At 37.5% G+C, this 14,185-nt stretch overlaps 2 protein-coding genes across 2 annotated transcripts; one reads left to right on the forward strand and one right to left on the reverse strand.

The window, feature by feature from the left end:
• Positions 1 to 1,855, forward strand: LOC126721358 (B3 domain-containing transcription factor VRN1-like). The gene is made up of 5 exons (XM_050424402.1): positions 1 to 102; positions 331 to 417; positions 759 to 1,113; positions 1,211 to 1,338; positions 1,574 to 1,855. The coding sequence occupies exons 1-5, from the start codon at positions 1 to 3 to the stop codon at positions 1,853 to 1,855; spliced, it is 954 nt and encodes a 317-aa protein (XP_050280359.1).
• A 10,788-nt stretch (positions 1,856 to 12,643) lies between these two features.
• LOC126724366 (uncharacterized) lies at positions 12,644 to 13,762 on the reverse strand. Its single transcript, XM_050428936.1, has 2 exons — positions 13,607 to 13,762; positions 12,644 to 13,238 (listed from the first exon to the last, which is right to left on the reverse strand). The coding sequence occupies exon 2, from the start codon at positions 13,231 to 13,233 to the stop codon at positions 12,784 to 12,786; it is 450 nt and encodes a 149-aa protein (XP_050284893.1). The 5' UTR covers positions 13,234 to 13,238; positions 13,607 to 13,762; the 3' UTR covers positions 12,644 to 12,783.
• Positions 13,763 to 14,185: the final 423 nt, after the last annotated feature.

Here is a 14,185-nt window from a genome sequence, read left to right on the forward strand (position 1 = left end):
ATGGCTTCTCAATGGCGGAGAGACAACGACGATGGTCCTGCTGATCGGTCCCCACACTTTTTCAAGATTATTCTGCAGAATGCTGTTCAGGAAGGAAAGCTTGTAAGTATGCTCAAATTTATAAATTCTATCATTGTCTGAAAATCATATGCTAATACACTTCGAACACTTCATCTTCTTTATTTGTGATTGTTGAAATATGTACATTTGTTACATGTAGTCAGAAAAACTTTCATTTTGCAATACGTAGGTTACACTTTAAGAAGAACACAGTCACATAACAGAGTACTTTTGCATTGTACACTTTTATATGAACAAAAAATGGAACAGGGATATAAGCGCATGGTAGAGATTGAGGAAAAATATGAAGGAAATTCACAGTTTAATATATATTCTTTTGGAGTGGACCTGTCAAATGTACAACATTTCCCTAAAATTTTTTTCATTTCAACAACAACAGAGAAATGTAAAAGTGTAGAGGTTGATGGTTATTTTGGTTATAAGATTAGGTTGTATAAATTGGTTTCAAAATTCATAAGAGTTGTTACTGTTATAGCTATTAAATATAACGTCAATGTTGCAGGATTACATTTTATTTTGTTTGATTTTCTTTTCTTTTTTGTGTGGGGGTGGGGGGCTGTAACTAAGAAGTATTTTGCCATCATTCAAACTTTTATTTTCTAGCATTGTGTATAAGGATTGATTGCATGTGTTTATTTCCCTAGCCTGCATTTATGTTATGGAGATTCTTTTTACAGCGGATTCCAGATAAGTTCGTGCAGAAATTTGGAGTGGACCTGTCAGATATGGCCTTTCTCACTATTCCAAATGGTAGAAAATGGAAAGTCGAGTTGGCACAACATGCTGGGGGGGTTTGGTTTCAAAATGGTTGGTCCGAATTTGCAAGCTCTCATGGTGTAGCCGTGGGGCACTTGCTGGTTTTCAAATATGAAGGAAATTCACAGTTTCATGTACTCATATTTGATGCCACTGCAACAGAAATAGACTATACTTTAGACGACGAACAACATGTACATCATAGGATCGAAGATGATGAGAGTGATGACAGCTCTGTTGAAATCATCAAACACTTTTATAGGGGAGAGGGTTCAGGTTTGAATGTTACACTTTTGTAAGCAACTGCTTGATTTGTTTAGCTTCTGCTCTATTAATTTTATGTGCATGACTTCGTATTTTCAACTTCTTTCAGGATCAGCCCATCCTAAGAAAGACGGTGGTGTAGCTAAAAATCTTGTTATAGCCAATGCTTTTAAATCAGAAAATCCCCTTTTCACTGTTACCATGCGTCCATCCTACATTAATGGCAAGGATCGTGCGGTAAGCTTTTAGCTTCAGTAAAATGGAATATTTTTGTAATTTAGAAATGCAACTCCCATTAACTGTCATTTTTCATAGATCAATTAGAAAGATTGTCACACTAGATACTTGTGGCTGGACATTTTGTTGGTAATGATTTTTTCTTATTTGTGTTTTTAGGTGAAAAGATGTAGATCAATTAGATACTTGTTGCTGGAATATATTTGTTAAATATCTATTATTGTTCCTTGTACAGAGTTTACCCCAACACATTATCAACTACTTACCAAGAGACGGGTTTACCAAGGACTACACCAAAGCAAGTATACTCCCTGTCAAGCTCCAGATTGTGGACCGATTATGGCCTGTGAAGCTATACATTTATGAACGAAGTGGGGGTTCATCATGTGTCGTATCAGCTGGTTGGTCTGCGTTTGTGAGGGAAAATAGTTTGCAAGTAGGAGATGTTTGCGTATTTGAGCTGATTATGAGGGACGGTGTTGTGTTAAACGTCCACATTTTCAAGTGCCAAGACTAAGTGGTTAGGGTGGATGCAAAGTGATGATAATATTATGTGATGTTTAAAGTGTGTTTACTTTGCAACTTTACTATTCATCCCTATTTTGTTCATCCCAGTTTGCAACTTTATTGATTGGGTACTTTTGTGATGTTTAGAGTTTCACTCTTGGGAAATTTTTAATTACTATGATGAACTTTCATATGTATTTTAAAATGAATGTGATGCTGTATTTTTTTCTACGGTTTTGTTTGGATTTTGGCCTTTTTTGCATGGCGACTCTTGGATTTTATTTTAGGGGGGTCAACATTGTTATTGCTATAGGATTTTGTTCTTTTCAGATGACATTGTTGTATGTTTTGTATATATTGTAACACTTTAATACAATAACACCATGTGCAATAATTTTTAGTCATTATTATAGATGTTTGCAAATTTAGATGTTTATAAAATAAGTGAGAAGTTAATCCATCAATTGTGTCAATCAATATAATGTGGCAACTTGAAAAGCTTGATAGCTAAATTTTCAAAATTTCACTTGGTAGCAATTTTTCAAATGTTATAGATGAAGTTGGAGGAACGTTACTTCAGTTACAACTCCTGGAGTAACGCCCTCATTAATGCTGCCCTCAGCCACGCAGCTGGATTGGGCTTCAGTGTCTGCAATTATTGAGGATTTAGTGCTGCCAAAGTCCACGCCAATTAGCAATAAGTCCAACTCAATTAATACACCTTCTATTTCGGTGGAGGTATTACAGGAGGATACGTTTTTGGCACATATAAATAATAATGAAGAGTTATTATTGGCAAGAATTGTTACACCCAATTTGGAGTCTACCAGCCAGCTAGCATGTACAATTGGAGTTAATCCAATTAATGCCTTGAAAAAATATTCCAAGGGAAATCAATTTCAAGTGGCGGCAATAGTGGTAATTCGGGATAATAATGGAGTTGTGATGGCTTCTTTTTCAGAAAAAATTCATCAAGCTTACAAGCCTGATGAGGTTGAGGCGCTGGCTGCTCTGAAGGCAGTGACATTTGCGCGTGAGTTGGGTTTTCAAAGAGCTACTCTCGAAGGAGATTCTCTCGGTCAGATTAAAGCTTTGAAGTCAACAGAGTGTAGCCTATCTCCAATAGGTCTACTGGTAGATGATGTGAAAAGGGTTGCTAATAGTTTTGAACGATTGTTGTATTCTCATGTTAAGAGAAACGACAATAGGGTTGCTCATAGTCTGCCGAAAAATGCATTACGCATATCAGATTTTCAAGTATGGATAGAAGATGTCCCATCGCATATTGTTTCGATTTTAGATTTGGATGTAATTGTTTCAAGTTAATAAAATAAGTCAGCTTCTTTCTCAAAAAAAAAAAAAAAAAAAACTTGATGAATCGTTGCTCAAAGAAAAATATCATTGTTTCCTGAAAAATCTTTGCTAATATACAAATGAATAACACAAAATACTGGTGAAATATGTACCAATACGCTATTTGCAGCCAAATTTTCCACGGCTCCTTTGCCAGCTAAAAAACCACGAACAAGAGGACTGTATGGAACTATTCCAATGCCAAGCTCCCTGCATGTACAAAAACATTAAAATTCGAGAGACCATACTCATGCTTCTGGATAAGATAATTAAATTATATTGAAATCAAATCTACACAAAATGGATGATATTTTTTTTTTTTTTGTTGCAGTAGTCCTTCAAAAGAACAGTAGTGTTGCAAACGCAAGGATGAATATAAGGGGAAAATAAAAAAGGAGAGAGATTTAGGATACACGGAAGCATTCAAAACACCAAAATTTATAGAAAAACATCATCTTTGAACTAAACAAACCTGCAAACAACATTTGTCAAACTCCTATCATTACTGCTGCCATTAACTGCTTATGAAAGTGGGTCATCCACACGGTAGAAATGCAAGTAATTCTATCATTGTCATAAGGAATCATGAGTCTGGATTATTTCTAAATCCATTTTCTTGCTGAAATTTTCATAAAAAGTGTGAAACTTACATTTTATTGAGAATCATACCACTAAAAAATAAGTAAATAAAAAATATTTAATAAAAAGGCTCCGCATGATTTTTGGAACAAGCACTAGAAGACTACTTGTTATTGTCAATTAATGTTGACAAATGATTATACCTAACAGGAAGATTAAGGGAGACCAGTGAAAATAACTCAAGTTCTACAAAATTGAGTAACTCTGCAAATAACTCGCTTTATGATGTCGCCATTTATATGCAAGCCATTACACACAGAAATTGCATTCTTGAGATATTCTACTGCAAATAACAGAGTACTATGTTATTTGTTCAGTTTTGTGCGAGGTAGCCATATACAGTTGGATTCCTCTTGGACTGCATCTGGACCAGTCCAAATATATGGGCTGGGTGGGTGCATGTGTACAATGTAACTCGATTTTCCAAATCTCGAGGAATTTGATTTCTTGTGAGTGTCCACTGCACAGAACTCGATTCAAGTAGAATCGAGTATTGTCGCAGGCCTACCTTTAAACTTCGATTCGTCTTGGACCGCATCTGGACCAGTCCAAATACCTGGGGGCCCATAAAAATAACTCGAGTTCTGTATAATCGAGTTATTTGAAATTAACTCGTTTTCTGCAACATCGAGTTATGGGAAAGCCGTTCCACCATTAACTGGATTCTTGTTATTTGTGCTACACATAACTCGATTTACGGACAGTCGGTTTATGTGCAAGCCCTTGTGCTGAAAATTTGATTGCATTTAACTCGATTATAGTAATATCGAGTTATATGGACATTACAATCTATTACCCATTTTTATTAACTCTTCCCCAGTTCTGCAGAACTTGCAGCTATCCGAAATTACATCTTCGATTGCTCTCGCTTCATCCGGCTAGAACCCACAATTTCCCGCGCAAATTCGTCGAGGATTTTACATAGTAAGACTCTTTTAACGGTTGCTGTCTTTGAAATTACACATTGTTGGTGCATTATTCTCAAATTTTGCATTTTGATGCTTCACACTTCTATGTCTATGTCTATGAAGATTGTGATGAAATTGGGTGTTTGCCTAGTCAAATGCATTGTTGTTAGTAAGGTTGCCTATGTCATAGTTTGTCTTCCTTCCACAAAATGAACTTGCCAGTGGCTCCATATGTGTGTGGTATAGATATATGCTGGTTGTATGTCTGAACTGTACATTGTGCAATTTATTTTCTGTTTTTTGTAGAAGCTGGTGAAACTTACTACATGTAGCTACGATGGTATGATATATGTCAGTTCCTAAATCCACTTGTATGTTTCCTATATGATAAGACTTCTGTTATATACTCTAGGTCTCTAACTTCAAATTATTGACTCGGACCAAAATGCATTACAATTATTGCACCAACTAAACAACCCGTGAATAAGAATATTTGGTTTTCATTGTGTTGTTGTAAACTGCTCTAGACAGTATATTGTGTGCATGATTTTCTACACATGGTAGCTGGTTACTCTTCAATTTTTGTTCTCTGCTTCAAACTTCATTTTGGTTCTGTTTTTGTGTGAGCTGATCGTGTTTGCACTACTGACCATCGATTAGTTATGGGTCCGAAGAGGACTAAGAGGGGAAAATGCAAAGCTGCATCCGAACCTGAAGTGGTGTTTGATCAATTAAGGTTCCTCACGCCAGAAAATGAGCAAACCTTTGAAACCTTGATTAAGCGTAGGCGTATTTGGGGAGAAAGGCAAATCAATTTACAGGAGCTGCATCCTTTTGTTCGTGAGAATCTACAGTCTAGGCATTGGCTGTCCCTATGTACAAACATACAACCCCCTCCAGCTGACTTGATTAGAGAATTCTATTCGAATCTATCGGTGCATGAGGATCTTGGTGGTCACAAGGTGGCATCGTCCATACGTGGTGTACCGTTTACAATAACTAGGGAGCACGTATCTAAAGCCCTTGATGTACCTATAATTTGTACACCTACTTATCCAAACTCTATGTCTCCTCGTATTGATGATGTTATGGATGTTCTTTGTGGACGATCAAACATTCGGGATTCTGGCCGAAGTATTAGCTCAAGTGAGTTGACTGAGCTTAATTATATCTTCTTTAGGATAGCTTGTCACAATATTTTCCCTATCTCTCATATCCATACAATCCCTGTAGACAGGTGTATCTTGCTTTACGCCCTTGTCACCAATAGTTCCATTTGTTTTCCTTCCCTTTTCATCGAAACCATTGTTAAGGTGCGTAGGAGCAAGTATAAGAGGCATGCTCTGTTTTTCCCAGTTCTCATCCATAGGGTCCTCAAATATTTAGGATTAAAGAACTTTCCTTCCCACGAGTTGGTTCACATCCAAGCCCCTATAGGAGCCAAATTTCTGAAACAGCGAACTGCCCAAAAGAAGGTTGTCGACCTCAGTGTTGGTCCATCCAACAGACCACGAGTACGGTCTACTACTGGAGATGTTCAAGATGAGGACATGCATGGGGATCCCACATCTGTTGTTGCCGAGGATGGTGATGATGAGATAGATGTTGACACTGTTGATGCAGCGCATACATGCCCTCTTCCTCCCTCTCTTCATGCTATGATGGAGACCATTATGACGACTCAGGCAGCCCATGGTCAGCTTCTACATGGTCTTCTTGCCGAGGTTGGAGCTATGCGAGCGGACTTAGCTCACTATAGACGTCCTGTTCCACCTTCTACACCATCTGACTCTTGATGATTCCCATTGGGTATTGTACCCAAGGGGGGGACGATTTTCAGTTCATGGTTGCTATAACATATTTGGAGAATTGTATGATAGTTCTATATTTTTTTATTTTAGTGGCAATTTGAAGAACATGGTATCCGTTGAAAGTAATTTGATATATTAATATGATGGTTAGTTTCATGCCCATCGTTACTATCATTAGTATTATTGAAATGGATGTAATGGTCTAAGAATTTTTTATGTTATTATGTGATTCTATATAATATCAAGTAGATCCAAGTCTGTGTGTAAATAACATTTATTTCATAATTCTGTACGACGCTCACGTGTTTTTAGATTATAGTAATTATTAATACAAATGGAAGGTTTTGTGAAAGCACAATTCGTTTACAGGTTTTGATATTAACGATGAACCACCTAGGAGATTTTTCTTGGAACAATGGCTGAAGCTATATCTTGACTTCAGGCAACTATTTTTATTGGAGGTTTTGCTGAGCTTACATGTATTTTCCACTAATTGGATATTTTTGTCGATCTTAAATCAGCAATTATATTATTCTGAATTTGATCCTCGCCTGGACTATTCCTCATGCATCATATTTTCATTACAAAATTTATTGATGAAACCTTGCAGTGCAGACTCGTCGAAAAAGATAAAAGCGACACTTGGCATGACCTCATTCACTCTAGCATTAGGTCTAACGGATTTTTTTTAATCAAATATGAGGAATCCAAACCTGAAGTGGTTTGCTCTTCCCATGTATATTAGATAACAGTGAGCTGAAGATAATAAACATCGTGAAGTTTAAGTATGTTGTGAAGGACCAACCACGATTAAACAGATATAACAGTGACCTCAAGCCACTAACATCAAAGTTCTAAGAGCAAAGTGGTGCTTTCAACCTGTAAATTATTATGGCACGCGTTTGTTTGAGAGCTTAGTTTCAGGGTTGAACATGGTTTTACCTATATGCAATCTCTTCTAACCAACAGTCACGAATTATGGGAAGAGCGTTTTGACTACCATCCTTGAAAATGACCAACGACAATGACTAATGATGTTTAAGATTTTGTAAAGGTAAAGTCCACAATTAAACAGATATAACCAGGAGCTCAAGCCACCACCAACATCTACGGTATAACAGATGTGGTATTCAGACCAAATTGGGCCTCGCTTCAAACCGACAAGTCTTTGACCACGATGTTTGATCGAATAGTCGAGTAAGTAGGTATTCCCTCAAATGCAGTCTCACATCAATTGGCTACGATTACAAGAGAAAGTACACTTGTACATGACCTATGGCGCTACGTAATTTGTAAGAGTGATGGTTCTGAGACCAAAGTGATGCTTTTAACCTGTAAATGTTTAATGACCAAAGATAATGAACACCGTCATATTTACACACCATCATGTTTTGCAGACATTCAAAATGACCAAATCACAGAAAACACTGTGATCTTCATAATTTATTTTGTGAAAGACCAAACATAATTAATAAATTAATATTGCGAACTTGCTGGTGAAAGACAAAACACAATTAATATAGCGAAGTTTGAAGGTGACCAAGTTCCAACTCTAAGCACACGTCACCAGCCTGCTTCTGTAGCACCAATTGTAGTCATATCAAACTCCTTCAATCGCAGCACATGTGCCAACAGACGCTGCTGCTTAGTCAAGTCATGTTCGGTTCTCTACACGATGTGGATACCCAATTCGACACTGTTTCACACCCACACTCACGTGAATACAGAATTGTGAAATTGGATGCACAAATGTCTCATTTACATCTACTGTTGCAACTACTGCCCACCTTTGATGTGACATTAGGAACATTTAAAATCTTGTTCATATAGTGTTTTTCCTGAAGGGTTTGACATGACAGGCCCTAATAAGTGAAATTGTAATGCCTGGACCGTGAAATGAGGTTATAAATGCACCAGTGATATAATGTTAACTTTCTACCCCGCTAACTTCGTAGATTGATTAAGTTATGAGTCGCAATGCCTCAACATCAAATCGTACAATGCGAAACAAGTTTGGACCTACTTCAACAAATGCATCATCACAAGTTCCAACAGATCAACAACTACATACATACACAGACCACTATGGAGGAAAATGGGTTGGAAAGAAGAGAGATTTCGTTAATATGCCAATATACACGTATGAGAGTCTTGGAAGCGTCGGACACATCATGGTCGGCAAACCTACAAAACTAAGTACAGATACCACCGCAATAGAGTTCACTATAGCAGAACCACCATGGTCAACCCTATACGAGAAGAGGTGTGAGTTAGAGGTGTATTGTCGATGGCACGGGTTACGAGTTCCTAAGGCACGCTCTGCCGAGTTACCTAGAGATGAACCTGCCAACATACTTGCTCGTCTTGAACAAGAGAACAATCAAATGCAAAGGCGACTAGACCGTTTTCACGCAATCCAAAAAGCTAGGAAGCATCTAAAGGGGAAGGCGCAAGAGCGAGCCATGAAGTCTATTAATGAAATTACAGCGTTAGATGATGAAACAGATATTTCAGACTTCTCAGATTCAAGCAATGATGATTTCCAAAAATTTCTACCTACGAACATTAGACGTTGTTGTTAATGTCTACACATTATGTGCAATACATGATGTTATTGTTAATGTGTGACAAATGATGATTATGTATGTTCAACTTTTGCAACTCTAAAGATTAACTGTTTATTACTTTTGGCTAAGTTTATGTGAAATCACTTTCTCATTTTTTTCATACGTGTTCTTTGTTGCTACATTCAAGTAATGTGGGTCATGGACGAACAATGTCCTTTGCTTTGTAATGTAGGGAAAATCTTAGGAAGTGAAATGCCTCCAAATTATATTTATTGCACATTACTTGTAGGAAAATTTAATAGATTCAATACATACAGACTGATCCAAACCACATAGACCAACCGCGCATATGATTCAATAATTCGAATAATTCTTTTATATGAGTTCTTTGAGTCACGATATAATATGCACGTATCTGTGTATCTTAGTTGTAATAGTGTCCTACTTTATATAGATACATTACATAAAGACTCGTCCAAACCAGACTAACCACTCACTCACTAAAAATCCATATGGCTCACCCAACACACTCTCACAACGATATTTGGTTTGCTTAAAAATAGAGTAAAGGCCTAAAAGCCTGATCAGCCTTTGAAATATTTCATTCAAGTTATTGGTTTGTTGTAGCATTGCTTGAAAGCTCCCTAATATTGCAATTGTGATGATCGGAAGCCATTGATGTAAAACTTGGAAGCATAGTTTTCTTCATGTAATTTTACATTGATGTTGACAAAATGTAACTACATTTTCTACCTGCAAAGACTCCCTGAAAAGCTTGTAGGGAAACAGGGGGATAAAACTCTCTACTGTTGCTACACTCACTGCTCGTAATACTAGCATTTGGCAAGTGAGGTTGGAAAAGGCTAACACAGCTCGGCACTGTTCGGCGAAGTCATGTTCGCAGTTCTGCATGTGCTGCTCAACAACTCGACGGTAATGAACCCTGTCCAGTCATATCATCCATGCTCACGTGAATAAACAGATATGCAACATTTTGCAATGCACTATTTTCAAGGATGCAGAGGACCCTTCAAAAGTGTAAGCAAATTTTTGGGGGTAAGCTGTCCATCATTGCTACACTTGATTGATGTAGTTCTGCATGTGATACTCAACATCTCGAAACTATTGAACCCTGACCACACGTACCCATCCCCACTCACGTGAATACACATATGTGCAACCCTTTGCAATGCACCGTTTTCGAAGAGGCAGAGCATCCCTGAATTGGCTATGCATCAATTTTGGGTGTGAGCTGTCCAACATTGGTACACAGATGTTGTTCGTAGTGCTACATGTGCTGCTTAACAGCTTCGCACTGTTCAACCCTGTCCAGTCAATACACAGATATGCCTTCTTTTGCAATGCACCGTTTTCAAGGATGCAGAGCATGGCTGAAAAGTTTATGATACATTGAACACAGCTCAGTACTGTCTCAACAAGTCATGTCAGATGAAGCACAGGAATTCTGAATAGTTTTGAACAAGACATACCAAACTGGTCAGAGAAATAAACCATAGTACTGATCAAAGTCCCTAATTAAATATAAGCATAAACATCACTAGTTTAAATTTTAAATAGGTTATCCTTGTCCAAACTCTGATGGTCAACCAAGTGAAATATTGAGACACTAATCACAACAGGAGTCCTTTCGATCACCTCATTGGCAGTGACATCTCCTTTTTCTAAATTATTGTCTTTCAAAAATGCAACCCAGCCTTCCCCGAATCTCATTGCTTAATAGGTTTTGATGGAGGGTAATAGCACAAGACATTGATGTGTGACAAATTGCTTCCCAATAATATACTTGCTTCCCATATATGTTTCCAAGCCATATTTAAGAGAACATCATAATCACATTATGTATAAAGGCTCACCATATTATGTGGCCACGAGATACCCATGAAAGAAGGATTTTTAGGCTTCAATTTTTTGGCTGCTTGGATTGCTCTCTCTCTCTCTTCCTCTGGACATAATCTGTAATTTTTTAAGAACAAACTTTTCTCTGACTTCATGTTTTATGGGTTTGTACATTAAGGAAGAAATGTTTGTATGATCTTCATCTAAGTTTTTGATATTTTTACCTGATGATCTTCCAATTTACAATTCTTCCTACGTGGATATTGAATCTCAATGGCAGTCTTATCAAATATAACAATATGGAAGCTTGAATTTCCTTCATATCTGAAGACTAAAAAATAACCATAACAGATAGAATGGTATTCAGCGAAATCCTGCCAACCATTACAAAACCTAATGTTGTTATCAGCTTTCTTCAATCACACTTGCCAAATTCCACCATAGGGAGCAATGACTGTAGCTACGGTGGATAGCTCAGTATTGTTGAACCCTGACCAGAAGTACCCATCCACACTCACGTCAATACACATAGCAACGCAGAAAATTTTGTGCATCAATTTCGAGTGTTATTGGTCCTATTGCTACATTGATGTTCGTAGTGCTGCTCAATAGCTTTGCACTATTGAACCCTATCCAGTCATATCACCTACACGCACGTCAATACACAGCTATGCATCCTTTTGCAATGCAGCATTTTTAAAGGATGTACCTATAGCATCCCTGAGAAGTTTATGATACATTTAACACAGCTCAACATTGTCTCGTCAAATCATGTCAGATGAAGCACATCAATGTTGAATAGTCTTCACGTGAATAAATACGCAACCTCTTTTGCAGTACACATCACCAGCCCGCTACTGTAGCACAAGCTATAGTGTAACTCGACAGCTACCTCAACGAATCACATGCACCAACAGACGCCACTGAACAATATACTGTCAACTCATATCATCTTTATTCACGTGAATACTTATACTCACATCCACCTGAATACTTGCCCTTGCAAAACCCCTATATAAAGTCCCATTTACATCTACCCTTGCAAAACATCTACACATACCGAAGTCCCATTTACATACATCTACCCTTGCAAAACTTCTACACATACCGATCTAAAGTCACATTTTCCAATGTCAATGCGTAATTGGATGCTACCTCGTTTTCCAAATAACTATAGAACGCAAAGAGATTCTGACGAGAGGGAATACTATGCCGGATTGCAACAGGAGTGGGACTTTCGCGTGAACGAGTCCAACGCTCTGCACAATGATCTCCTGCAAATCGGAGCGCCTCTTGTCGAGCGTAGCTCGCTCACACTGCCACGACAAAACATGCACCAATATGAGCGTGCAGTGACGAAAATAAAAAAAGAGAACAATCTTATGATACTTCGTAGGTCCAGGTATCATATGCTACAATTGGCGGAGGAGCAAGCCGTTGCAACAAACAGGCAACTCACTCCGGCAGAACGTAACAATGTCCTCAACTACGAGGACTACCTATCAGAATGAATGCCACTGTGGTGTGTGTGTGTGTGTGTTATGTCTATGGTTAAGTTAATAATGTTAGTGTAAGTTATTTTATGTTTTCTGTGTTATGTCGTACGTGCTTATTGAAAAACATCATGTGTGAGAATATTTGACTTTTATGACTTATGTGAGAATAATCTACATTACGAATAACGTGCATGCTTCTCATAATCAATAATAAGGTTTACATAGTACAAATGCAACCATACATATAACACATAGTTAAGCAAAATAGTTCTCCAACAAAATCTAATTACACCACGACACAACACGATTACTCTTCATCTGACATCTCCACGTCTGACTGATAAATGGGATCAGCAAGAAGTGATTGCATGAACTGTGCATGCTCGTACCACCCTTCCTGCACTGACTCTCGAATCTCAACTTGGGTCCGATATCGATTAAGACGTATCTTCATTCGATTATTTTCTTCTCTAATGCGGTTCAATGCTTTACGAAGTTCGTCGATGCTGTCTCTGGGCATTTGTGATGCGAGTCGCCGAGGCACTGGCAACTTAAAACCAACCAACTCATCATAAAACATTTGTTGTTCACGAAATAACCAAGCCCACTCCTGTCTCATGGTATTGTGAACGTAAGCACTATTTCGCAAATTCGGATTGATTGGATAGCTGAACTCATCTTCCAATACCCAACAACGACCCATAGCAGTGAACACATCATGAGGCCTATAGAGTTGTGGGTTGCCAGAACCAGACATTGACACTGAATACAATAACACCAAATGATCAAGTTAACAGTGTGTATCAACTGTTGCTAAATAATGTAATCCTGCATAGAATGGTATACAACAAAGACATTCATAAACAATAGACATTGTTGGTAATGTCTACACATTGTCTTCAACACTAAATGTTGTTGTAAATGTCTGACCAATGATGATTATGTGCAATACAAAATGTTGCTATAGTAAAGAAATTATTTCATTCTCTTCTCACCAACGTTTACTACAACAAATAACCAAAATCACACCAATGTACTTACTTCACATTCATTCAACCTAAAAAATCAAAATTTAGTACAATATCAAATGAAAATAACATTGCCCTAAAATTGTGATGTGAATTTTTTACCTGAGGTGATACAAATTTCAATTGAGTTTGAAGAAAGCTGCTGTTGATCCGTGGAGGAGTTCCAACTCAGTTCAGCAGAAAGTCCTCAGTTCAGCAGAGAGCAAGGCACACTGAGTGGGAGAAGGTGTGCAGAAATTATAAGAGAATAACTCGACTTTACGGATATTAAGTATACTTTATAACTCGATATTCCAGGAATCGAGTTACATTGAAACACTCCACCTGACACAAAGACAGTACGAAATCAGGGTTTATAACAGTATAACTAACTCGATTTTTAAATAATCGAGTTATGTAGAGATTCAAAACAAAAAATGCCAGCAGTGCGGGAAAAACCTGTGTATAACTCGATTATTGAAGTATCGAGTATTTCATATAACTCGATTTTAGTATCATCGAGTTACAAAAGAGGGGCATTTCCCTATTTAGTTTCAGAATGAGGGCACAAAGATGTTTAATTTCCGAAAAAAGGGCATTTGCCCATTTTGGCCTAGACATAGATATTAAAGAACCATTTTGCATTATTTAAAAATCTATAAACCCTTGTATTTTGTTTTCATATTTTTATAGATTTTCTTT

This window comes from Quercus robur, chromosome 4 (assembly GCF_932294415.1).
Source record: "Quercus robur chromosome 4, dhQueRobu3.1, whole genome shotgun sequence".
Lineage (NCBI taxonomy): Eukaryota > Viridiplantae > Streptophyta > Magnoliopsida > Fagales > Fagaceae > Quercus > Quercus robur.

Coding starts and splice junctions, on each gene's coding strand:
- LOC126721358 (XM_050424402.1), top strand. CDS start 1: ATGGCTTCTCAATGGCGGAGAGACAACGACGATGGTCCTGCTGATCGG. Junction 418..758: donor TTGGAGTGGACCTGTCAAAT/GTACAACATTTC, acceptor TTCTTTTTACAG/CGGATTCCAGATAAGTTCGT. Junction 1,339..1,573: donor TTAATGGCAAGGATCGTGCG/GTAAGCTTTTAG, acceptor TTCCTTGTACAG/AGTTTACCCCAACACATTAT.
- LOC126724366 (XM_050428936.1), bottom strand. CDS start 13,233: ATGTCTGGTTCTGGCAACCCACAACTCTATAGGCCTCATGATGTGTTC.